General features: G+C 42.3%; 1 protein-coding gene across 1 annotated transcript; it reads left to right on the top strand.

Annotated features, from left to right (window-relative positions):
• Positions 1-5057: 5057 nt before the first annotated feature.
• On the top strand, positions 5058-21240 carry ubald1a (UBA-like domain containing 1a). Its single transcript, XM_083903601.1, has 3 exons — positions 5058-5305; positions 5939-5998; positions 20897-21240. Exons 1-3 carry the CDS (start codon positions 5198-5200, stop codon positions 21209-21211), a joined length of 483 nt encoding a protein of 160 aa, XP_083759727.1. The 5' UTR covers positions 5058-5197; the 3' UTR covers positions 21212-21240.
• The last annotated feature ends 3243 nt before the right edge of the window (positions 21241-24483 follow it).

Genomic DNA, 24483 nt, shown 5'->3' with positions numbered 1-24483 from the left:
GTTGTCTTATATCCTGAACAAACAAATAAATAATTAAAAATCCACTTAATTAAACGAGTCTAAATCGCACCTCACGCGTAAAGATAAAAAATATCCAAAAAACAAGCGTGCGTAAAGCATGCGTAAAAGATCCAAAACAAGACCGTTTTTCCAAGAGGTAATTTCCCTACCTCTGGTGCAGCTTCTGTGCAGGAGATGATGCGAGTGCACCTGTTGCAGTCCGTCCCTGCCTCTCTCTCTCTCTCTTCCTCTCTCTCCCTCCCTCTCTCCTCCCTCTCTCCTCTCCAAGGACTCAGCAGCAGCAGCGTATCCAGGCTCTGCGCAACAAGTGAGGCGGGAGGAGGGCGAGGAACATCCGGCAGTAGCTCTGCTGCAGCTGGTGCGTCTGAGGGAAAACTCCGAAGGCCACTCAGGACTGATCCATGTCAACACAGACAAACAGGGCTGTTACTCATCCAAGCGCTCCTCTTTGTGTGTGTGCGTGTGTGTGTGAGAGAGAGAAAGTGTGTGTGTGGGTGGGATGGATGTGTAGAAGACGCGAGGAGATGTGGAGGTTGTAAAACAAGTGGTTTTTAAAGCCCGAGAGATGAGACTGCCTACCATCCTCTTTAAACGCCCGAGGGGTGGGGGGTGTTCTGATTGGCTCTCTCTCTCTCTCTCTCTCTCTGTGTGTGTGTGTGTGTGTGTGTGTGTGTGTGTGTGTGTGTGTGTGTGTGTGTGTGTGTGTGTGTGTGCAGGAAAACCATCCTGTGCCTTTAATCTCCTTCTTGGTCTGAAATGTGAACTCTGTACACATCTCCTCTCTCCTCTCTCCTTCCTCCCTTTCTCATCTCCTCTCCTCACGCGCCACTGTTCCCGCTTTACCGCAGTAGTATATTATTATTTCTCTCTCTCTTTCTCAAAAAAAACAATATATCTAACAGTATTTGTCATGCAGCTACAGTGAGGTGCAGAAGAAGTTTGAGGTTTGACAGAAGTTTTCACTTAGGGACCGTCAATAAATTCCCCATTTATTAACTAAACTGCATTATTTTAATTGCTTCCATGTCACGTGACCCACTGACTCCAAAACAATAATGAATCGTATTACAGAAAAAACAGATGCTAGATTTTTCTTTTTATATATATAAAAAAATATTACTTTATAAACATTCCCAGTGCTGTCACGTGACCCACTGACTCCAAACGAGTGCTAATCTATATGGTATAACTACCAAAACATTTTAGAACTTCTTGTATGTATTGTCAACTTTTATACATTTTTATACATTATAATTTAGTGCTTCTTATATTTTATGTAAAAAAAAAAAAGTTTGTTGGTATATTGGCATATTTGAATGTGCCAGACTTCATTAGGTTTCTCTGCTTCTTATTTTATATGAATATTGACATGATTTTTAAATCCAAAAAAGTCACGTGACCTACTGTATCTGTGTAATAATATCAATTTAAAATATTAGAAGTGCTTAAAAAAATGATAATAATTGATAGTGACCTGTGTGTAGTGTCGTGTTGTACGCACATGCTGTGACGTCAACATGACAGCGACTCTGTTTACATGCTCTACAAACTGTGAGGAAACACTGCCACACAGTGGATTAAAAGTGCACTGCAGTTACAGGAAATAAACAAGACCCACATGTTGAGCTGCATGAGGAGGAGAGGACAGTGTTCATATCACTGAGCCTTATCTCAATGCTGAATTTTATGATTATATGGGTAATATAATTCTGTTTATGATGGGGATGTTACTGTTGAGTCTGTTTTTCTTCGTCCTTTTGAGGAAGTATTATATTAACGCTGGGATAAGTCTAGTGTGTGGTGATTTTGGATGGCTAAGTTTATTGTACGGGTTCAAGAGTCACAGTGTTGTGCAGTCACAGATGGTCTTACACATGCTCCTGGGTTGTCCTCGGTCTTTCTCCTCCGACCTGACATCAACATGGTATTTTCTACTTTTATAAACCATAAGAAAATCCTCATAGATAAGCAGCTTCTTGAGCTTCAGCAGGTCACCGTGACCATGAGTTGCGGTAGAAGATTTTTCAAAGAAAACAAATGTTTCTGCACACACTGTCAAGGAAACTTCCTGAAAAATCTGATATCTGGTTGGTCGAAGGTTTGGATTTGCAGTGATTGACAATGGCTGACACTCGCACGCGCACGGAAGGAATTCTCTGCTGCAGCAAACACTTGAAGAAGCGGGATTCATCAGGCCCAGCTGTTGCTTCCTGTCAAGGAGGCTTCATTTATTTAAAAAAGAAAATGTCTCTCCGGGTTTGCTTGACAAAGAGTTTGCTCGGAGAGACGGGTAAATGTTTAAACAGCTGTTCTTATTGTTGCCAGGCTTCACACTGCTGTCCTTTAACACACACACACACACACAGTGATGGCCACATTACTAAAGACTGACTGATAACCTTTAATTAAAAGTCTTTAAATGTACTGTATGATCTTTATTGGCCTCAGAACTGTGTGACGCTTGAAAACAACAGATAACCACAAGCAACTTCTTTCCCCAAGAAGCTGTTTTTCTGTATTTATATAAGAACTATTTTATTTCTAGGACACCAAATATGTACTTTGAGCTGATAAACAATGGAAAAACTACAGCTTGCCTCACTTTGTTTAGGTCTCAAATTATAGTAACGGCTCATAAAAGACAACAAGTCGTTCTGTTTTACTCACACAGAATTGCGTTGTATCAAAGGCTACACGAGAGCATAAACAACATATAATGTAGTGAAAGCCTGGCGTCACAATAAAAACATGATGACTTTATTGCCGTCATGTCGATGACCTCAAATCCCCAAAATGTTACAGGAAATGCTTCTTCCTCCTTTTCTTTTCAGTAGTTTCACTTCACCACCAGCAGGTGTCTCTGTTTAGCCCCAGAATCTCTCACTAACACAGCACACACACACACACACACACATGCCATGAGGATGAGGAAACAATGTTTACAGTTTAGTTACCTACAATTCTGGCTCATTTACATACAACCTGCTTTAGAAACCTAAATTTCCTACACACTTGAGTGTGTTAAGGCATTTATTGTTATTTTAAATGATTATAGCGTATTCTCAGAGCAACTCTGTTGATGGCTGGTATAAATTGATGCTTCCTCATGTATTTATTAGTCTATTTTGTTTTCCTCAGGTCAATGATGTCATTTATTCTGATGCTGTTTTTCCTTGACACCAAAGATCTCAGGTGAATGTACTTCCACTCATGAATGGCATCATAACAATAAAGTTGAACCGAAAAGGAAATCACTGACTGGGTTTTTTAACAAAGTCATTGTTGTGGTCGACGATTCACTCTTATATGTGGTGACGGCCTCCGTGACTCAAAAATGGTGTACGTGGTCTGCTAAAATTGCGTCACTGGCCGTTCTGAACTACATTAAACGAGATAATCCTTTTTTTTTTAGTCGCCCACACACAATAAGAAAGTAACAAAACAACAACCAATGTCATAATTGCAAACATATCTTCAGGGACAACTTTTAAGGCCATTTGCTTTCGCTCTGTTAAAATCAAAATGGCCGTCGCAACCTCTTGAATATTCATCAAGTGCAATAAATTATGGGATATATCAGGAGGTGAAGGTAAGTACTCTGCATTTATCAGAGGCTGTGAGGCTTTGTTGCTGTGTTGTGACACATTTTTGACACCTTCCGGCCTCCAAATGGAGCCAAAGAAGGCTGCAGACCTTGAATTGGGACTCAGCCAACATACCTCATATAACCTCACTTTGAAAAAAATCCCCTTTAATTTCTTTTTTAAAGGTGCCATATGTAAGAATGTGGCCAAAAATGTTCAAAATTCAAAATACAGAGGTCTTCTAGGGTTCGTTTTCTGACGTAACTGGCAACCCGTGGTTGCTCGGCAGCTGAGACTCTACTGACTGCAATGATTGGTAGACGGCGGTAGGTGGCGCCACATGCCAAAACATGATTTCAAAACATAAACATCATTTGCAGTCTGCAAAAATTTTTTTTTTAATGCAAATATTTTGGCTGTACTGTTGTTGTTGGTGAGTTCAGTATGTTATGAGTCTCTGTGACATATTAGGGGGATTTTATGGCCAGTTGCTTTAGATTTTTTCCATAATGCACCTTTAAAATCAAAATGGCCGTCGCAACGTCTGAATATTCAGTGCAATAAATTATGGCATATGTCACGAGGTGAAGGTAAGTTGGTAGTTTATCAGAGGCTGTGACGCTTGATGTGTTTTTGACTTCATCTTCCGGCCTCCATACGGAACCAGCCAAGGCTGCAGACCTTGAATTGGGACTCAGGCAACATACCTCATATAACCTCACTTTGAAAAAAATCCCCTTTAATTTATTTTTTAAATAGTTATGCGATTGTTTTCCCTTATTGGGGTTTTATTTGAAGACTGTTGTGGTTTGAAAAGCTTTGTAAACTCGTGTTTTTAACAGTTCACCCTGTTACAAAGGTTACAAGAAAAGGGAAGTGATGAACAGATGCGTCCATGTGTGACTGTACGTCCACCGTAAACACGACGCTCGTGGCTCCGATCTCTCCCACGGCCGTCGGCTGCTGTTCCTAATTTAAACTCGCAGCGATGTAATTGGCGATGGTGGATTTTGTTTACCATATTTGGCGAGACTGTGACACACAGCGCCTGGGAATTGGACGAGAGCGGCCGTCATTCACAAAAAAGTCTGCCTTCTGGAGCTTTACAAACAAAGCGAGTGCTCATGGGAGTTGTAGTCCAAAACAAACCCTCGCTGGGAATCCTCGAGCCGGGATTTCGGTGACTCGCGGCGATTCCTGTGCTTAACGCGGACCACCACGTCGACAATAGTCGCCCAGTCGAACATATTTCGAGTCAAATGTGCCCGAGTGGCGAAAACGAGGCGAATTAAACGGCGAGAAAAGACGCGAGACGCGAGACCCTCCGCTCGCGGCACACAAATCCCACCCGGCAGCGCTGCTTCCTGATTGGCAGCCTCCGCCCGTCAATCACGTCACGTTTCCTTCCACTACCGCTCCTACAGTAAATATTTGTGTTTGCTTCGACCCGGCTGTAATGGTGGACGGCTGAAGGCGAGAGGAGCAGAACACGAGCCGAGTGAAAGAAAGAACGAGAGGGGGAAAATAACCGGTCCGAAAAGTCCGCTTCAAGAGTCCAGGCGCCGCGACGAGGACACGGGCTCCGTGGAAAAATGGATGAACTAAAACATCAAGTCATGATTAACCAGTTCGTCCTGACGGCGGGCTGTGCGGCAGACCAAGCGAAGCAGCTACTGCAGGCGGCACACTGGCAGTTCGAGGTAAAACAACAAACAAAAAAATCAACAGTACTTCATTAAAAAAATAGCTTTAAAACTAAATTATCTCCCGGCTTCGACCGTTAAAGTCGCCGCGGCGTCTTTGTGTTTATGTTCCGCCGACCGTTAGCTTAGCCTGCCTCACGTAATTCAACACAAACACACAATAGCACACACTGTTGTTAGGGAGTTTTTGTTAGCGCTGCCACACAACTTTTTTCCTTTTAAACATTTATTTCTTGTATTTTCTCCCAAAAAAAAAGTATGTATTTATTAAGACTAAATCACACATAAGAGACACACACACACACACATACACAGACAGAGTCGTAGCCTAGAGTACAGCCAGCATATCCAATTAGACTTTACTCCAGATTAAATACTGTAATCCGACACATGACAGCGGCGACCAGGCGAGGCCAAACTAGTGTAATTACGCAATAAAACATGACAACAACCCTAACCCAAAACGGCTGCGACTTCCAACCGAATATAGATTTTGCATGTAGATATCGTGTTTCCGCTAGCGCTATTTTATTCGCGTCAACACGGAAACATTAAAGGCAATAACATGCATTAAATTCTGCTGTCTGACACGTTTAATAACAAATATCCATGTGTGTGTTTTTGTTGTAGACTGCCCTCAGTGCCTTTTTTCAAGAAACAAATATTCCATATGGCCATCATCATCAAATGGTGAGTGCAGGGGAAGGCTGGTGATGATGAGGGGGGTGGCAAAGATTATTCATCATCAGCAGAATAATAATAATAACATTGTGCTCTTTGTTGTCACACATATATATGTATTTAATTCATGTCAAATGTGGCTTTCGGCTGGTATTTCTTTAAGTCGTCCATGTTGTGTCGGAGGGGATGGAGCCGATAAACGGCCCCTATAGGCCAGAAGGGATGATGTTGTAACCAACAATAACAAAGCACATGTCGGCCATGTTGTGAGCTTCCAGAAATAAACACAGGGCAGGCATGCAGCTGCAGCAGCCACACTGTGTGTGTGTGTGTGAGGGGGAGCGAGAGAGGGAGTGCAAATGACTAATGTTGAAATACTGTATGTAAGACCATGTTTTTTTCTTTTTCTTTGCGGGATCAACTGAGGTGTTTAGCAGAATGAAGGAAGGAAGGAAGGGCCCCTCAATTTCTGCGTAAACCACAAAAAAAATCTGTCTGTTTCCAGGAAGAGGAAATCTGCCTCTCACACAGATACCACCCCCCCCTTGTGCTGTTGCAACTGCACTGGGTATTTCAGTTGTTTCTGCCCCCCTTAACACGAAGATATCCACTGGAGATTGTTAGGAACAGACTTATCGGTGAAGGGTGAACTGGCAGGCGTTAGGGCTGCAGGAGACTCTGCGCAGACATATGCACACACATAATAATAACACACACACACACACACAGGGGTTGGACATTATGAAACACAAGCAGTGTTTGGGCTTTTAGCAGCAGCCCACTTTGGCAGCACACAAGCCTTTGTTTGCAGCTGCATGCATGGCAGCATCTAGCAACAGCTGCTTTTCCGGAAGAGCCTGATGTGAGGGGGATTTTGGATGAAATCGTGGATGATTTATTTAACTTCTCGCTCTCCGTCTGTCTGTGTCTCTTTGTGTACATTTTGCCTCTACATGCTAGATATTGCTATGATGTCGCAAGAGCAGATATCTTCTCATTCTCATTCAAAAGACATATTTAAAATGATTACTGTGTGATATTTGTGCGGTTCTGTTTCTGAACAAAGATGCTCTATTCAGTCTGTAGAATGATACGTGTGTAGATTAAGACTATAATTGTTAATCTAAAGTTATATTTTGACACATTTTGGCATTGTGCTTCCTGCGATTTGAAAATTGCAGTTGGCCGTATTGCGATTTCGATTAATTGTTCAGCCCTAATACATGCTTTGCATTTTTTTGATTAAATGTAGACAGAGACACGGGGAGTAAGATAAGATTTTTATTGCTTTGTTTGTGCGAGCGCCTTTTTAATGACGTCCGAGAGCATGAATTATTGCCAGTCGGCATTGAAATGGCTCACGGTAAGATGAATCGCTTAAATCACATCTTTATTATAAGAAGAGACACACCAGAATAAGATCATCTCTGCCCTCTATTTAACTCGTGAAATGCGCCGTTTTAATCGGGACAATAAAATAATGTGAGTAAAATAAAATAGGACTGAGGTTGTTTGCAGTAGATGCTGCATAACGAAAGTCAGAATGCGGAACACCTTTGTGGTGTTATTGTTACAGGCCGGTTCTTGCATAATCACACTTTTAAGTTCTGGCACGTACACCCATTGTTTTTCCTTGTGTGCATACATTTGTGTGTTTGTGGATGCAGAGTGGGTGTTAGTTGTGTGTGTGTGTGTGAGTCACAACAACACTACAGTGGGGCAGCGTGTCCAACCTTCCCGCGGCTTATCAGGCCACAGTGTTCGTTGGTATACAAATCTAATCCACTTTTCCAGCTCTCGCTCTTACTCTTAACTCCCCACCCCCCGTCTTTTTTTCTCTCTTCTGTCTCTGTTCTGTCTCCTCTTTTAGTTTAGTGTAAACATGGACAACCTTAAGTTACAGTTACTGTCACACACACACACACACACACCATGTTGCGTCAGTGCCTTGTGTTGCGCCACAAGCTGTAACTCATCGTTGGGATTGTTATTTTGACTAGAGGACTCACCCCAGCCCGAGCGGCCCCAGCAGATCGCCCGTAGACACAAAACTCTTGGCAGTACAGCAAGTTGGGATGTCATGTAGGTCACTTTGTTTGTGGAGACTGTTCACTGAGCTAGTTTATGCCATTGTTTTCTTTCTTTTGATGCCCAAACACGTCCCCGTTTTAATGTGGCACCATGGGAGGGAAACTGTCTCGAATACCAACATGCTTTTGTTTAATAAATACCTTTTTTTTTTCTTCACCAAAACAATACTTTTTCTGATGGGGGATTTGTTGAAATTAGCAGTCAACTTGTAAGCCCTGTAAGTCTGATTTTGTTTACACAAGCCGCTCCAAAAACATAATTTGAGCATTGTCTGTCACAGGCTTATGCGCTGTATCACATATCAAATGGCGAGGTTAGTTGGTCTACTCACCAGCGCAGTCTTTTGTAATGCTGTAAATGCGACAGGATTTAGCTAAAGCTCCCGTCATTAACAGTCCTGGACTTGCAGGAGTGCCTTTGTTTTTGGCACATGATGTGAAAACGGTAACGATCTCTGCACAGACACGCATTTTAAACACTTTATTTGTTTCGGCGTATTTCGGTGTTTGTGAACGGGAGTCGTCAAAGCTTGCATCCATAGTATGTGCCGTGATGGACACCCAGGAGTTAAGCTCAGTCCAACATCAGCTCAACCCCTCCCTGTCTGCTCCCCCAGTCCCCCACCAAACACACACACACACACAAATGCAGCAACTGCGCCACATTCCTACAGAATGCAATGCTCTCACCGGCCCAAAATGGGCCCTTTCACAGTGTCTGGGGCCAGTATAACTAAGAACACTTCTTAATTCACTCTCGCCTCCTCTTGCCTCCGCCCCCCCCCTCCCTTCCACAACTACCCTCTTTTCTTTCTGTTTGCAGACACAAAAAACGTCAGGCTTCAAGTTGCCATTCATATGTCCTGTTGGAGAATATTTATAATCACATCCTTGTGCTTTAGCTTTACTCCCAAAGCAGCTGCCACTTTTAGAACAATATGTTGGCGTGTTCTGTTCTCTCACACTTGGAATGCGCTGTGTATTTTTATGGCTTCTGGCCGTTTGATGCTATTATCAAATATTAGGCAAACATCCTTGTACCCGTGCCTTTTTCTTTTTTATTTGCTTCCATGCATATCCTTGGGATGTTCCTGGCTCCCTTTAAGACGATGCCCATGTGAAGTCTGAGCTATTTCTGACCCCGTGTTTACAATATCTATTTACACAGTTAGAATGGCAGCTGTTAAAGACGCCCTTAGAATGTGTACATTGTTAACCCAGTGCAGGAGGATAATAATACGCGGATCAGTCGGTGTTTGCAAGGAAAACCAGAAATGGACTCTTGTGCAGGTTAATTTGATGACCAATTTTGTGTATCTAATGCCAAGTTTATTCATTACTTTCATTTAAAACGTACATTTTTATAACAAGTCCTTATAGAAGTGAAAATTAGAAAAGATACAAAAAAATCTGCATTATATATTGGCCATTGCCTGTCCCGATTTGCACCAGACTTAGGAAAATCCATGTCAGTCGATCTATGTTTATGGTCTATACAATCTATATTTTTCTATCCTGTGTCTTAGACACTTTTTTGTGCACATAAGCAACTTTTGGAAATAGTTTCCTCAGCACTTTTTTTTGCTGGTTTTGCTGGTCTTTGAATCTGGAAGAAAAAACCCCACAGACACTTGACTGTCTGCTCGCAACCAATGTCAATATTTCCATGACTTGTATCTCTCCAAGTGGGGCTCGTATACCGACTCAGTAATGTGAATGAATCCTCATGTGACCACAAGAGGAGGAAGTAGCCTGACTGGATGACTTCCACTGTTGTTTTGGGAACATGTGACCCCCCCCCCCCCCCTCTCATCGTGTGACTTAGCGCTGATTTCCATGTGTGTCATTTCTGCTTGTGTTATGACTAATAAAGAAATGGCAGCGAGGTCGTCATGTGGCAGCCCTGCAGTGAAGTCATGCCGGTGTTGTTTGAGAAATATGTTGCCTTTTAGTAGGTCAAAGTCATTAAAACAACCCAGTGTAGAAGTATTTCTCCTTTTTCCCCCTCGTGAATCACATCTTCCCTTTGCCTTTATGTCTGTGTCTTGTTTTCACTCTGTTGTCCTCATGTATTTAAACAGAGAAACCCTCCTCATTGTTTTACAATGTGAGGAACATTGTCCTGATTATGTGGATCAGGCCCTTTTCTCTGTTTCTTATTTAGACGAGCACAGTAACCCTAATATGTGCAGCAAGTCATCTCGGCGACATCCATTAAAAACTTTTACTGCTTCCTCAAAGTAGCCCGACCCACATTCTCCCACCCAGAGCCTCGTGAAGGAACTTCACTTTGAATTATCACTTTTTTTCTTTTGTGCCTTTAATTGCTGTTTGTCACCGTTGGTGTGACGCACACAGGTGAATGAAATGGATTTTTTATGAAGGGCAGCGTAGGGAAGTGATAAAAGTGTGTGTGTTTTTTTGTTTTTTTTTAAGGCTATTTCCTGGCAATATGAACGCCCACTATGAGAAAGGAGGGTTTCTTTTGTGCGCACATGTTTGTTTTTGGTAACTACAAACATTTGGTTTTAGTGTCTGGGTGTGTCTTAAAAAAAAAAAGAAAGGGGTTTTGAAATCCAAACTTTTGTTCATTCATGGAAGTTGTCAGCTGTGTCAAAGCAAAGGTGTTCCCTTCTTAAATCATGGCGACTAACCATCTCTGGCTCTTTTACATCTGTTCATCGTCACACTGTGAGGAAACTAAACCGGGTGTACAAAATACTACATGCACAATTCCCCATTTTTGTTATGAAAATGCATACATCCTGCTCTGGACGTGCCTGCTGTCCACAAACAGATGTTTAAAAATGCTGCTCGCTCTTGTTTTTTAGTCTGACGCATTCGCTCCCTGATTGGTTCTTATCAGCCGTGCTTTAGCTATCGGCTGTGAACAAAACGTTGTTTTTACTTTCCCCCGTTATTGTTTCTCACTCGTTGTACTTTTCTGGAATAAACAACAACCCACATGGTCACGCGATATACGTTTTTTTTAGGCGTTTTATGTGTTCCTGTCTGACACAGAGTTTCTTTATCTGCAAAAATGCTGTTTGGATGTTAGCCTTGGACGACTGTGAGGAATTGATTAAAAGCGTGTTTGGTTCGCACTCCGGGGTGAAACGGGCGAATAGAAGCGCGATGCCAGGTATTTAAGATCCAATAATAAAAAAAAACAGAACTGCATTGTGTATACACCACAGTCCAGACAAGGTGTTCTTTGTTTTGCTGCACACTTAACTTGCAGTAAAGTAATATAGCTCACAATGAGGTGGAATTGAGTTTATTTTGTCCCACTGTTTGGACATCATTTGAGTGCAACTTTGTGCGTGTGTGTGTGTTTTTTTATAATACCCTGTGAGAGTGTGTAGTGGAGCAGTGTGTCTCAGATTTCAGACCTATTCGTGTCTAGATCTGGTAATGTTGTTAATGGTTTTGCATACATATGTGACTGGATCAATCCGACTCTCCCTCTGTGTGTGCACCAGTGTTTTAATGCTATGCCAAGCAGTTCCCCACATCTGAACGGGGGCTTGGCCTGTGTGCTCTGCGTGTTCCAGCGTGTTGCCCTGCATGTTTCCCGGAGCACGGCTTCCCAGAACTCCAACCACACACAAAAAACCATGTTCGTAGACACACACTCAGAAATACTTGGGGCTCAAGGGGACACACTGAACGAGAATCCATGTGGAATGGCCCGTGAGGACCAGATGTGTTTATGAGTGCTGGAAGTTTTAGACCAGGGGGTTCACACTGATTTCTTCAGGAGATTTCTTGGGAGTACATTAAAAGATTTACAAGGGGGGTGAAGAGAAACACCTTGAAGAGAGAATTATCACCTTATAGCGCTTTTTAGGTTTAAATTAATGGCTGTACCTGGGACTTTTGTAGCTGCTAAACAGAAGATTAACACCATTTCTATTGCTGTGGTGTATTTCACCCCTGCATCACACATGCCTGAACTGTGACATCACAGACGTGCCGGAAACCAAATGCGTCAGAGGAAAGAAAAAAATAAAACGACACCGAGTATATGTATGTTTGTGCGCGTGTGTGTGTGTATATATATGTGGACATTTGATCCAACACCTGAGACGTATAAAACCTATTTAATTACACTTTAGGCAGGTCTGCTTCTCCTGTTTCGCCGTCATCTGTGCAAACACTTCAGATGAATAAGTCACTTTTCCCTTTTGTGATGGCAACACATTTGCAGCAACAGTCTATGTTGTGTGGTTCACATACCAAATTAAAAGTGACAAAGAAAACCTACTGTGTGGGTAAGGGAAACTTTAATGTGAATGCATAGCCTTGAGACGGATATTCCAGCCAAGCCGAACCTAAGTGTGTGTGAATCGTAATCATGTTTTTGTTCTTCCTTGCTGTGACCTTTGGCCTAGTAGTTTCTCTTGCTGCCCTGTTACCAGTCGACGAGCCAAAGCCCTTTTTTTCTCGACGCGAGTAGGCCACTGAGCACCTATTGTTAGCCTGCGGGTCATTGTTGTGAGCAGGGCAATGAGTGCAGTTGGTCAAACGGGCCTCATGCCCTGCTCGGTCCCAAATTCTCAATGTTTCTTCTAATTCTTAATGTACAGCGCCAGAAAAAACACACTTAAACACAGCACAGCCTGGCTAATGATCAACTGAGTCCCTCGTGAGCTCAAACCCAGCCACTGCCACACTGTGTGTGTGTGTGTGTGTGTGTTTGTGTGTGTGTGTGTGTGTGTGTGTGTTCGTTCGTTCGCACGCGCACATGCGCGAGTATATACACTATCAACACACTCACACGGACGTACACAAACCCAGGCTCAGCTGTTGGGTTGGGTGAAGGAGGTCAGGGGTGAAGAAGGAATGGAACAGATACTTCAAGCACTCAACAGCAGCTGTCAGTCCCCTTTTATTTTGTTTGGGGAAGAAACACCGATCTCTGACATGCGGCCACTCCCATGAAAACCTGACTGTCACCTCCATGACGGGATAATCAAACACAGGCGTTAGAAAGCTGCCCGTCTGGTTTGTGTTATGACGTGGCAACGTGGCGACACTCGAGCAAACCCTCGAGTACATGTGTACGGTATGTAAACCAATGGCAGATTTCCACGTTAGCAAACAGATGCTTGGAAGTCTTGTTGAGATTATGTTTAGCACGTGTTTCTTGAATATGGAGTAGTACTTAGCCAATAGTACTCAATCAATTATCAGTTGTTCAGTTTTAACACTTAACTTACGTGCAACGGCACAGTTTCACTACACGACAACAGCTTTATTTGCAGGTCAATCCAATGTATGCAAACTAGGACAAATGTTTTTTTTTTTTTGTTATTCAAATTCAAATCACCCTCTCAAACGCATGAATACACTTTAAACTTACCTTACCGTCTACAGTTATTAATTACGTATCGCCGTTTTGCATAGCGTGCAATGCATGCCACACTTTTTTCTTAGTAGGTCATGTTGCATTCAAGTCATCTGCAGAGCTGCAGTGCCAAAAAAGTACAGTGCTATACACACATACACACACACTGTAAGAGCACGCTCTATAAATATTTAACAGACTGGCACAATCATGTACAGTTAATGGTCTTTGCAGCCTGTTCTCTATCCGTTATTCTGTTTTTTCCTCTTTCCTTCTACTTTACACTTAGATTCTGCTCCTGTTTTACCTCCTCCACCTCTTTCTTTCAGTACGTTTCTCCATCCGTCCTGCAATTACATCACGCGCTACAAAGCAACACTGTTGGACTGCACCAAATCTCGATATAATGCCGCCAAACTGCCACGGCACGTACCACGTTGATTAGGCGTAGTTTGGTTAAACTCATCCGTTGCGGTTGCAGATTATGGGAGCATGTCGGAGACAAAACAAATCCAGTTTTCAGAACACAACAACGACATTTCATCATCGTATTGACGCCAAGTCAAAACCTCACTTTTGTCTCATTACGCCATGCGCTTATGAGCAAATCATGTCGGTAAAACACGCGACAGCCTGCATTGTCGCTGTTGCCTGGTTTGAATCACTCGTGCCCAACAAAGTGGACGACGCCAGTTCATGTTTAAGAAAGTAGTCGACCTGCTGGATGTGAATGTTTTTGATTACATCCTGACAGACGCACAGGACATAGTGTACTGAAAGTGAGGCCTGCAGTGCAGCGTGTGTGTGCTAAATATTAGACTACAGATGTGCAGATAAGATTCCAGGAATACTACTACATATCTGTCTTTGTTGTCATCGTTGGTTTTGCAATGCGATGTTGCTGATTTGCTAACTTGTGTGATTTATGTCGTCGTCGTGGAATCCACGTGTTTTCTTTTTAAAAAAAACGTTTTTGCACAAGTGGACAGCACTCTTTCAGACAGCCTCTCTGTGACCTGTCAGCATCACATGTTCTGAATCCATGAATCAATCGTCCTAATCTTTAAAAGTTAAAGGAATTAAATAAACGAGACAGATAGGCACGTAGTTTTTATGATTTGATTGTCATTTTCACTTCATATTAGCGTATATGCCTTCAAGTTGACACCACATTTAAATTCTGTGATCAAACGGTTCTCATAAGAACACACGGGCTCGGCGACGTTCTAAAGCTGCTCGTATCCTCACAGTCACCCTCGTGTCTCGCAGATCGTCGTGTGCTGCAAGTGCTGACAAAGAACGTGTGAAGCGACGGAGCTGTGAGGGAGAAGGAAGTGAGAGAAAAGATGTAGACGGGAGAGAAAATGAATGTGCCATGGCTTCGTTGTACTGTTTGTTCAGTGAGTCTTGTGTTTCTTGTAGTCCATGTACACAACTGGGACACAAGGAAGTGTATTTCCTGTGTGTGTTGTTGTTATTGTACTTTGAAGGATTAGCATGAGTGACATCGTAAAGTCGCAATTATGCGACGTCAACAATGTAAACTTCAGATCGTGTAAGAAAATGTGGTCTTTTGGACCGTAACCCCCGTTGACCTTCACTTTGTCCTTCACCTTCACAACACGCCCAAGTAATAAGACACCCCTGTGGCATCGAGTTATTTTGTGCACACAAACACGCAGAATAAACAATTCTCTGCTTCTAGAGGAAAGAAAAAAAAAACTTTATAGACTTAAGAGCCAGATGTCTTCGGTCTACTTTCACAACTGTTCGAAAGTGGATTTGGAAATTGTGAAATTTGATTAAATAAGAAGTAGCAGTTATGGTGAAACCTCTTCCCCCAAGTTCCTTTTCTTTTGTTATTATTTCTACCAGACAATGCTAGTGCGCTCATAGTAAGGAAGTACATTAGAAATGTTTAATTTACTGTGGAATTTCACACAGATGGATGGAAACATCCAGACAGTCTGACAGCAGATTAGCGTGTGTGTGACTGTGTGTGTGTGTGGTGTAGGGTGGAAGCGTTGAGTTTAATGTTACATGTTGCAGGAGGTAATTCAGGGTCACAGGAGACTAATACAGTACCTGGTCCTTGTGTACAGCCTGGAAAAAAAGCGTCTCTCTCTTCAGCGCCGGCACATTCTCAGTTGAGAAGTGTAGCTCACCTGTGTTTGTGGACAAACACACACACACACACACACACACACACGTGAGTGTGTATGTTTAAGGGTTGTAGGGCCTCACCGCTCACTCATACCGGGCATGTTTGGAGTATCCACCCCCCCTCGTTCCTGGTACTGGGCTCTGCAAACAGACTTGAAGAGAGGGCGGACAGGGCTGAGCCACTGTGGCCGCTGTGGCTACAGAGCCAGGCCTGCCCGCCCGCCCGCCCGCCCGCCTGCCTGCCTACCTCAACCCCATCCCATCAACAGGAGATCTGTGCTGCTTCCTCATAACAACCATCCCCATGACAACCTCCCTCTGTTGGCTCTGTTTTGAACACAAACCGCATCTCGCCGTCTCCGTCTCTCCATCTGTGGCTCCCGATCAAAGGGCTTCTGCGGCATGTTTGTTTTCTGCCGCATATGCTACGACAGTGGTATTGATACAAGAGCTGGTTACGTCTGCAGGTTTTTTTGTTCACGCCGACTTACCGAACAGATCATAGTTGAGTGTTTCTGTGTCTTTCTGACTGGGAAGTTGAGCGCGAGGCTTGTTTCTAGGGCTATATCACCAAAAATGCTAATGTACGGTAATTACAGATGAAGTTTTGCTACTGTTGTTTTAAAATTATTTATGGACACTAAGGCAAAGCATTTATTAGCATCTACAAATTGTGTTTGCACAGTGCATAAACATTAACAACTTGTTACCTCAACGATGGCAAAGCCCACAGACCTCCTTTTGTAAGTGCTCTCAAATGACATCTTATGATGTTTATGGAGAAAAATATACCGTCACAGTAGTTAAAACCACACAAACCCAACCAGGCCTCACCAGTTTGTTGAATTATACACGTAATATAAATAAATAAATACACAGTGAGTTAATCTCACATGTTTTTATAAGTAACCAAGTCATTTTGAGTTTGATAACAGCCAACTCAGACTTAATTTTCACAGAATTTTAAGTGAATAGCTTCTAGTAAAAAAAAAGGTGATAGTCTGAGTTGGATTTGAACCTGGCACTGCTCATGCAGTATTTATTCTGCCTTCTTTGTCTCACTGTAGCAAGAGTTAATCTGCCATTCAGCTGCTGAACACACACAAAGGATGAAGACACTGTAACCTGCAGCAGAGGCAGTCGTTTAATCCTGCACTTTTCAGAACAGTTTCTCTCTGTTCTGGTAACAAACTGGGAGATTAATGGCACAAACATTTTTTTTTTTTTTTTTTTTTTAAATATCTTGGAAATCAGTTCTGACACACCCTCACTGTGTGATAAAGCAAATTTAACAGACTGGATTTAAAAAAGAAAAATCACACCAGTGGAAGAAAAGGGTGGAGACTGCGTTCAGCAGAGATGAGCTGGTGCTTAGTCATTTAGATTAAAAAGAAAAATACCTGTGCACACGAAAGAAGGGAGTGGACTTAACAACATCCTGAAGAGTTGTTTATGTCCCGTTTGTGCTTATTTCTACATTTTTAATCATCAAAAACACATATTCTGATTGTTGGATAACAGTCGATCATAATGTGTGAATAATTTGCATGAAAACAACACGTCTGGTGTGCAAATGCTGATTATTACACTGAGGAAATACAGTATGTGTGTAATTAGTTTCTCAGTAAAGGACTTGCTGTTTCTTCTGTGTAAATGTCCCAGTGTAATAACAGTTAAACTGACAGTTTCTGCTTCTCTGCTGAAGCATTTATCAGTGACAAAGTGTCAGATAAGCAGGAGACTGCTGCTGCTGCTGCTGCTGCTGCTGCTGCTGCTGCTGCTGCTGCTGCTGTTGTTGTTGTGTCTCTGGATCAGATCCTCTTCCCCCCGGTGGGTCGATGGCGTCTGCATCTCTGACTCCGTCCAAGGTCTAAACTGCATAGATCGCAAACACGTACACTTTTAGAAGTGAAGGGTCGTGAAATGGTTGCAAACATGTTTGTAGTTCTGTCGTGTCGCCTTTGAAGATAATATAGTATTTCCTTTGCTGCATATTACCCAAAAATAATAATTTTGGTTAGTTTTAGGGCTGCAACTAACGATTATTTTCTGTTGATTATTCGTTTGGTCCGTAAAATGTCAGAAAATGTTGTCTTGTTTTGTCCACAAACCAAAAAGTATTCCGTTTGAATGATTTATTTGTTATATGGAGCAGAGGAACCAGAAAAATATTCACATTTCAGAAGCTGAAAAATCAGAAAACCTTTAACATTTAATTGCGAAAAAGACCCGATTAATCGATCAATCAAATCGGGCAATTGATTTAGCACTGGTTTGTTGGCAAATCATGCATTATAGGACGGCCCCCCTTTCCAGTTTTTGGCAAACACAGATCAATATTTTTTTCCATACACTACTGTTCAAAAGTTTGGGTTCACCTATACAATTATTTTGTGTTTTCCATAAAAAGTTACACTTGTATTCATCAAAAGAGTTGCAAAATGAATAGAAAATATAGTCAAGACATTGATGAGATTAGAAATAATGATTTTTATTTAAAAAATAATAAACGTTTTCAGCTGTGCTAACATCATTGCACAAGGGCTTTCGAGGGTTTTCTAATCATCCAATAGCCCTCTAACGCGATTAGCAAACACAATGTACCATTAGAACACTGGAAATGGGCCTATATACACCTATGTACATATTCCATTAAAAAACAGACGTTTGCAGCTAGAATAGTCATTTACCACATAACAATGTATAGAGTGTGTTTCTGATTCATTTAATGTTATATTCATTGGAAAAAAAGTGCTGTCCTAAAAAATAAGGACATTTCTAAGCGACCCCAAACTTTTGAACGGTAGTTTATATTTTGATTTAGAAAGTAACGCCCTATGTTGCAGCTCATGGATGAGTGAGTCAGATGTCTATGTCTTTGTGGACAATCTTGGAGGTCATTTTTGCTTCATTCCTTGGCAGTAAACAAGGAGGAATGTATTATTTTCTACCTGAGCGCCACTCTCTCTCTTTCTTACTCTCTCACACACACACACACACACACACACACACACACACACACACACACACACACACACACACACACACACACACACACACACAGTGATCAGGGGATTTTAGAAATCGCTTCCACCACTGCCCACTAAGAACAGGAAGCATCACAGAGGTCACTCCAGCATTCCAGGGTGTCTTTTTACTGCAGGAAGCTGCCTCAGAGACATGAGCCAGCGTTTCCTGTCAGAGTGCACAGTGGACGCGCTCACCTTTCATAACAGCGTTGCCACACTCGAGATGAACCTCTGGCTCGGATCACCTCGGCTCAGCACGGAACCGTGTTGTTAGCGGGGCCCAACCTGCAAGCCGCAGCACTTTTAGGGGGCGACGTAGTCCGGTTACACCCTCCCTTCTTCCTCTTATCATTCTGTTTGTTTGTTTTTAACGGAAGGCTTCATATGCTCGTCTAATCTGAGAATCGAGAGTTGATAGAATCGATACCGTGATCTTTTTTTTCTTGTGAACATTTTTTCTCTGCCGTGTTCATGTGTGACTGCAGCTGCTGTTTCCCAGTCGCTGATTCATGGAGCATATGACTCCCAATTCTAGAAAATCCTACCCCTGCTCCCTTTAACCACACAACCTGAACATTTAAGGGGGAAAAATGTAAGGATATAATCACAACTCAAGTGGTTTGTGAGTTGAATCCAAGCTCATATTCTGTCCTGTCACTTCTCATCGAATCACGAGTAAATGTGATCATCTAATCCGAGGAGTTGCCAGGCTGTTTTCTTCCACTACTCTGGACCTAGTGATTTAGGATTATTTTGCCATGTAGGTGTCTGCCCCTGTTAGCCTCTCAGCACAAGCTCTTATTTTTAGACGTCAGGCCTTCTGGCTGAACGTTGCTCCACCTCTGCCTTCCCCCCTGAGGAACACAGTAAACTGTTGTTTTCCTGGTCACAAACGCACAGGGACGTCAAAGAGGAAGCTGGACGCCGAGCTGGGGGCGAGGAGGAGGAGGAGGATGAGGATGATGAATGTGCTCTGTATTTGGACAGTCAAACATGTTGTTCACATGGCCTGTGTGCTGTAAGGTGCCGGGTCCAGTGTTGTTTTTGGCACATGGGCATATTGTGTGTGTGTGTGTGTGTGTGTGTGTGTGTGTGTGTGTGTGTGTGTGTGTGTGTGTGTGTGTGTGTGTGTGTGTGTGTGTGTGTGTGTGTGTGCAGTCAGGGTGTGCCACTAAAGGAACTCCTGGCAGCAGAACAACAACAGTACTGGCACAAAGGAGGGTCAGAGCAGGTCAGAGCACAGGGGAGTTTAAAAAGCCAGAGGAGACTTGTGTTTTCACACGTGTGTGTATTTGTGTGTGTGTGTGTGTTTGTGTTTGCCCACAGACTGAATGAAGCCGTTACTCTGTGTGAACAAGTGTAGCCCGGCGTTCCACTACATCAGATGTCGCTCGAAACAGGAAGTGGATGTAAACAAAGCGGGTGTAATGTCATTGTCGGGACTCGTCAGCGTAGCAACTAGAGCCTGGGTTTCCCCTAAACTTCCCTTCAGTTACACAAAGCAGTGTGCCCACCTTCTTTTAAATAATACCTTCATTTACATAACACTTTTCAAAGTCAAGTAAAAGAGCATATCTGAGCTGTAAACACAGCTGGAGATCATTTACACGTTTGATTAAACAAGAACTTGATCATTTTAGAGGGATGAACATAAATATTCATCATAGTGTTAGACAACAATTTTGCTCAAATCTTACTTTCAATATTTGTGTTGGGTGAAAACTTGACTGTTTCCAAATCTACGTGTGTGAAATGGTGAAAAATGAAGGTTCAATTCACAAGAAATGTGTGTTTTGTCCAACAAATGTACTTTTTTAGTTTCACAAATCACTTTCACTTTCATATATTGGTTGAAAGAAGAACTGCCAATAAAAACTACTTCACTTTCAAATTAAAAGCCTACTGTGTAGTTGTTAGTGACATCTAATGGTGAGGACTGCACTAACAAACTTCTCGGCTCACTCCTGCCTTTCCTCTGTGTGTCAGGGAACTACGGTGGCCTTTACATGCCAAAAAGTGTACTGTAAACACAGCTTCCACAGCTCTTTCCTCTCTCCGTCAGATTAATGTGAGCGCAGCTGTATTTATTCACACCATTAGCTTCCGTTTCAAAATGAGAAAATGGCTGTCCGTTTAGAAAAGATGCTCGGCTAATGACCAATAAATCCCTCCTACGTGTTACACACTGCAGCTTTAAATGTCTTTTAAGTCAAGTTTTCTTGTGTCGCGTTTTCCACGCGCTTCATTCACCGTTTCTCTCCTGCTCCATTTCCAGATGTGCACCCCGGCCAACACACCAGCAACACCCCCGAACTTCCCGGACGCGCTGACCATGTTTTCTCGGCTGAAGGCGTCGGAGAGCTTCAACAGCGGCAGCGGCGGCAGCCCCATGGCCGCCTCCATGGCCACTTCGCCTCCGCCGCCCCAGGTCGGCGGCTGGGGGGTCTCACCTAATGTGCCGCAAACTCCACAGGGACTCTGGACTCAGGGGCAGCCCCCCACGCAGCCCTGCCCCGCCTGGCCCACGGGCGTGAACCCGCGCGCGGGCGCCGAGCAGAAGGCTAGCGTAGCGATGGAGGCCGAGAGATGAAGGGCCACACGGGACTGATACCCCTCACACCCTGGGGAGGGAAGAAAAATAGGGAGGGACGGGGGTTGTTGGAAAGCAGGGGAAGGGAGTGGGAGATGTGGGAGGGAATAATGGGTTTGAAAAAAAATTAAAGGGTTTTCGGTCTTTTTTCTTTTTTTCCCCGGATTTGAAAAGAGACGGAAACTACGCAAAACCAAGAGAAACTCAACACGGACGATTTAAAGAAGAGGAGAAAACCAATGCAAAAGAAATAAATAAATAAATAAAAAAAGATACGCACACACATAGTAATAAGAGAGCAACTGAAATCTTTGGTAGTTTTTTTTTTTTCTTAAATAAATGCATAGATAAGAGAAATATTATTGAACTTTAAAAAAAAAAAAAAAAAAAAAGAATTAAAAAAATTGTCACGCCCAAGGATTCTATGTGATGTTCAAGGACATTCAAGGCAGCAAACTTAACTTTTTTTTGTTTAGTATTTTGTTGTTTTATCTTTTCAGCCAGTGTGTGTTTTTTGTTGTTTTATATCACTGGTTTTTCTGTGTTTTTGTTTTTTTTGCAATCGTCTGAGCTGCATGAGGAGAGAGAGAGAGAGAGTCAGAGAGAGAGGGAGGACGTTGCAATGCAGTGTTTTAGATTTAAAAACAAAAAAAAAAAATCATGGCGCACTTGAGTTGTGAGTGTGTACGCATGTGAGCGGGTGGTCAAGTTTGTAATCAACAACAATGTATACACACACTTACACACACACACACACACACACACACACAATAGAGTTTAGATGAAACACCAACATACTGTCAAATCCCGCCATCAAAGACGACGGGAGCTTTTCTTACCTCACCTGGTGGTCACCTGACTTCTTTCAGCCAATCAGGGATTCTTCTTAAACCAACCATTGCCACCACCGACACAGGACATGTTTTTAAAAAAGGTTTTTTCTTAGACGCAACACAGAGTTTTATTAAAACCTTGGACTCAGACGACAACTGTCCACTGGAGATTTTTGGGTTATTATTATTATTATAAGAAAAAAATACAAGTGGTTTTAATGTAATATGGTTTATAATGCAAACTGTTTTTGTTGTTGTTCTTTTCTGTTAAAGAGGTTAAAGGAGGCGGCTTTGAACTTGGGTGGAACTTCAGGTTGATTTAGTTTTTTTTTTTTTCGAAAGAGTAAAAATCTAACACACCTTAAAGAAAAGATACAGAAAAACAACACAACGGCTCCATCTTTGTAAACAGAATTGCCACTTTGCATGACGTGTTCATAACGTGTAACATCTTTTGTAGCAAAAACATACATGAGGTCGAGACGTGGGTGCTTTGTTTTTTTTGAAAAAGGGGGTGGGGTTTAATTTGAGGGAGGGTGTTTATTTTTTTTATTTTTTTCCCAAAGCTAAAAAAAGAAATGCAATAGAGCGTAAAAGTGTCTTGTGAAACATGAGAAACAATTGGTGTGGGGAGGGCGAGCCCACCACGAGCTGTTTGGGGACACTACAGACTACTTTCAGATAATACAGTATATATTTACCCTTAGTTAAATGACTACAGAGGAGTTTTTTGTAGTTTTCTGACCGGTCCCTGCTGAGGGGACAGTTCAGGGATGACCCTGATATACGGCAATATTTGAAAAAAGAAAAAAAAAGCAGGGTCTTACCCCTATTTTTAGTTGTTTTTGTCTGAATTATTTTTACATTCGAGAGTGAGAAGAGATATTTTGAATAGCAGAGGGGGGTCTTTTTTTATTTTAAAAAAAGAAGAAGAGATGATTAGGAAAAAAAACAAATATAATACTGAATAAATAACCTCTTTTTTTGTTTTGTTTTTTTATATATATAATTTAGACTAAACTAGTGTTTGAGTTCATCTATTTTCCATGCTTTGTACTTTATTTGGTTAAATCAGAGCGTTTCTGGGTGGGCCTGTTCCTAAAATGGTTTCTCATGTATGTTCCCCGCCCCCTCCCCCCCTCGCCCCCCCCCCCCGTGTATGACTGTATGAGACCATTCCCACAATATTTGTGGACTACCTGATAATTAACTTATCATTTTTGTGAACCTAAATAAATATTGTATGTCAATCTAACGGGTCTAATTGTTTACTGGACTTGGAGTGGATATGAGCCGCCACAAATCGTCACTTTATTAGGTACACCTGTGCAGCCGCTCGTTACCTAATCGGCCAATCACAGGGCAGCAGCTGAAAGCATTCAGGCATGCAGACGTGGTCGAGACGACCTTCTGACGTGACTTTAAACCTCTTCTTCCTTTGAATAGGACAATACATTGATATGTGAGTACAAAACACTCATGACACAGTGGCATCTACGCTGATGGAATCTCACAAGTGTTATTGTCTATTTTTGTTACCGAGATAATGATACACATAGAGGTTTTAATTGCAGAGAGGGGTCAGGGATGAAGAGGTTTAAACAAGTTCATGTGTATTTCAGAAACTTCTGAGCGACTGGGACTCTTCCCTCGCACGGCCATCGCTTCACACAACGGGACGTGAAAAACAGAAAGAAAACATCCCGTGAGTTTTCATTTCTCTGTCTGAAATATTTAATTCTCTGTCGATGTTGATGGTGTGGAGAACCAACGACTGCTTTGTCAGGCGTAAAATTATAGGAACTCAAATCACCGCCAAAACTTGACTGTCAAACTAAGCAGAGGTGGCAAGTAGTACCCACAATCTTTACTTTAGAAGAAGTATTGTCAAAAAAAGAATAACCGATTCTACTTTCCTGACATCACACATGCACAAATTAAGACATTGCATCACCAAGGTACTGCTACAAATTAGTGTGCACTGCTTATTAGTGTTAATCCAAGAGTTAATGTTGATTTAACACATTCCTACTAGTGAAAAGAGTTGTTTTTTTATTTATTACTTGAGGTATAAAGGGTTATGGTTGGGTTAGGGGTTAGGTATAAAGGCTTAGGGTTGGGTTAGGAGTTAGGTATAAAGAGTAAGGCTTAGGTATAAAGGCTTAGGGTTGAGTATAAAGGGTTAGGGTTGGGTATAAAGGGTTAGGGGTTAGGTATAAAGGGTTGGGTTAGGGGTCAAGTACAAAGGGCTAGGGTTAGGTATAAAGAGTTAGGGTTAGGTATAAAGGCTTAGGGTTGGGTATAAAGGTTTAGGGGTTAGGTATAAAGGGTTAGGGGTTAGCTATAAAGGGTTGAGTTAGGGGTCAAGTACAAAGGGCTGGGGTTAGGTATAAAGGGCTTGGGTTGGGTTAGGGGTTAGGTATAAAGAGTTAGGGTTAG

Source organism: Microchirus variegatus (assembly GCF_963457635.1).
Source record: "Microchirus variegatus genome assembly, chromosome: 17".
In the NCBI taxonomy this organism is placed as follows: Eukaryota; Metazoa; Chordata; class Actinopteri; order Pleuronectiformes; family Soleidae; genus Microchirus; species Microchirus variegatus.
This window is presented reverse-complemented; position numbering and strand designations above follow the sequence as displayed.

Coding starts and splice junctions, on each gene's coding strand:
- ubald1a (XM_083903601.1), top strand. CDS start 5,198: ATGGATGAACTAAAACATCAAGTCATGATTAACCAGTTCGTCCTGACG. Junction 5,306..5,938: donor CGGCACACTGGCAGTTCGAG/GTAAAACAACAA, acceptor TTTTTGTTGTAG/ACTGCCCTCAGTGCCTTTTT. Junction 5,999..20,896: donor ATGGCCATCATCATCAAATG/GTGAGTGCAGGG, acceptor CTCCATTTCCAG/ATGTGCACCCCGGCCAACAC.